At 40.1% G+C, this 2,608-nt stretch overlaps 1 protein-coding gene across 1 annotated transcript in view; it reads right to left on the bottom strand.

Annotated features, from left to right (window-relative positions):
• LOC102201820 (probable E3 ubiquitin-protein ligase ARI5) overlaps positions 1-949 on the bottom strand; it is a 2,668-nt gene extending 1,719 nt beyond the window's left edge. The window contains exons 1-2 of the mRNA XM_005754857.1: positions 871-949; positions 514-614 (exon numbers count right to left, since the gene is read on the bottom strand). Coding sequence (XP_005754914.1) covers positions 514-614; positions 871-949 — 180 coding nt within the window. The remainder of the gene's footprint in view (positions 1-513; positions 615-870) is intronic.
• Positions 950-2,608: the final 1,659 nt, after the last annotated feature.

Here is a 2,608-nt window from a genome sequence, read left to right as displayed (position 1 = left end):
CAATTTGGATTATCCAAATTGTACATTTTTTTATCTTACAGAAAATCCTTTTGTTCATGTGTTTATTCACCATAAAAAATCAATAGTAACATTGAATAATAACATAAATATCTAAGCCATTAAATGCAGTAATAGCAGGTCAGTGCATTTAGACATGTTCACCATGAACTACTGAGGTTCAAAGTGAGAAGAAGGATGTAAATCCTTTAAAGGAGACCTCCCAGTCTGTATGTGTGGTGTCTGTGGTGTAGGGTTAGTGTAGTGTCTTCACATTTGAGTGACAACTTTCTAAAAGATCCGATGATCTATCTTGTCAAATTGCCATTGTATTTGCCTATTTAATATTAGAAATCCACCAGCAACATTTAAATATAAATTTTGGATGTCTGGATACAGACATAAACCAAAACCTTGCAGAAATGTAGACATTAATTTTCCTACGCAAGCTTAGACAAGAAAACTAAAAGTAAAACTATATGAAAACAATGACGTTATTTGGAACCTGGAAAGTACCTGATCCAACAGGCTGCGACACCACCCAGTGAGCGACTCCGGGGTGACGGCATGGCCGCAGGACATCTCTGCTCTGAGACCCTGGTCTCCTTCCACTGGAGCTGAGAGGAACAACAATAAGCGCAGACAGTGAACTCAACATTGCGCTGCAGCTTGCCCGAGAACCTACTTTGCGCAAAGGCTCCGACCCCGGAAATTTAGCACAGAAGTAAAATGTTTGTATAAAATACTACTTCATTTGGTTTAATTGGGATAACCAGTGAATTTATTATAATAATTTCAAATCAAATCACGCACAGTTATTAGAAAGAGCAGAATTAAGTGGCTTCAGTGATGATAACTAGTTGTATTTCTTACGTAGAGGATCCAGATCATCGGGCCTGTTGACGAATCTCAGCGTCGTGTCTCTGGGGTCGTATCTTTTCTCGTCGGTCATTTTAGCTCAAAAACTCTCCGTCCTCTCCGTGGATAAACAATCTGTGTCTGCAGTCAAATGAATTTGTTTTTAACTTTCAGTTTCCCCCAGCAGTTACCAGAAGTCACATGACAACGCTGGTCTGTCTTCTTGCATCTGTATTTCACTTTATTTACTCTTTAAATGTGTCCCTACTGCAACACACCTCAATACAATTAGTGGGTCATTAGTAAGACTCCATCCTGAGGTGGCAACTCCTAACCCAACTCAAATAAATTGAAATAAATGTAATAAAATATAAGTGTTTGGGAAATAATGTACTTCTAAAACTACTTTTATTGCACCATGAGCTGCTGTAACATTAATCGAATGGCTGAACTGAAGCATGCAGTCAAATTATAAGCTGTGTATTGTGCAAAAATGAAATTCGTAGGATATTTTTCGCGCTGCTTCGTTCAATTACTTCATATGCTGCCTTCACGATCTTATGTGAATTTCCAATACATCCCAACTGAAAAATATATTCCCAAACCTAATTTGCCGAAGGAGTGCATGTTAATAGGCCCTGGGTTAATCCACATGTGTTTGTGAGTAAGGAGATATTAGGTGTTCTGCATTCACATTTTTAATAAGTTTCTGAAAAAAAAATAGTAATTTGATAATTTCGAGATTTCCAACACGTAAGCAACATTGCAGACCCGAAGAGAAAGAGAAAGTAATCCGGGGCTTTTAAATTCACTGGATCTGTAGATCGCAGATTGTGTCGGGAATAAACAAAGTAGTTTCGGAAGGAATGCCTTGAATTAAACGGAAGGTAGGCTTCTATGTGTTGTTGTTTAGTGGTTGCTTAGCGTAACCGGTAAAATGTGCGGCTTATTTCTTTTTAAGGAGCAGTTTATTCAGCGGTGCAGAAGTAAAGTGGTTGCAGGATGGCACAGAAAATGAACGGACAGTGCACCAATACATCTCTGGGTAAGATTTCAGAAAATATTTAAAGCTCTTTTGTTTGTTTGTTTTTTGTTTTCATCCTCAGGCGTATTGTTGGAGATGGATATTTATCCAGCGTACAGGAATTTCGATGTTTCGATCCTTTTTTCATTTAGCTTTCATCAACATCCTTATCATCATAAATTTTTAATAGATAGAACATTGATGAATCACAAATCTCTCTCGGGATCTGAGGTTATGTTCAGATTCTTTTTCTAGCCAATTCCCTGCACTACAGGTTGATTATTTAGTTTGGGCAGAGAGTAGCTGTTTTTGATAGGGGCGATATGGGCGGTTGCCCAGGGCGGCATCTTGGTGGGGGGCGGCTTCACATCGGCAAAAAAAACCAACAAAAAACCAGTTGCTCGCACCCATGCTGCCCCGACATCAGCCAGCGCATTTTGGGGATGGCATAGGCACCGATGGGTTTTCTATCGCTTATTTGCTGGGAGTAAGGGCGCCCTCGTTTGCGCGTGCTGCTTGCGGCACTGGGAGGAGAGGGTGGGCTGCGGGGATTCTCTGTCTGGCTGGAGCAGCATCTAATAACCAACTCGCAAAAAAATAAATAAAAACAAACCAACAAACACCAGACATTATGATACAGACTTTTTTCGTTTTTTCGAAATTCTATACCCGAAAAGTGAGCGCGAGAGCCCTCGGTGCGCCTGCTCGCTGCTGAAGTCAAAGTAAACT

Source organism: Pundamilia nyererei, unplaced genomic scaffold (assembly GCF_000239375.1).
Source record: "Pundamilia nyererei isolate P.nyererei 1_Seehausen unplaced genomic scaffold, PunNye1.0 scaffold00700, whole genome shotgun sequence".
Lineage (NCBI taxonomy): Eukaryota > Metazoa > Chordata > Actinopteri > Cichliformes > Cichlidae > Pundamilia > Pundamilia nyererei.
Note: the sequence above shows the minus strand (reverse complement) of the source record. Positions and strands in the feature narration are given on the sequence as shown.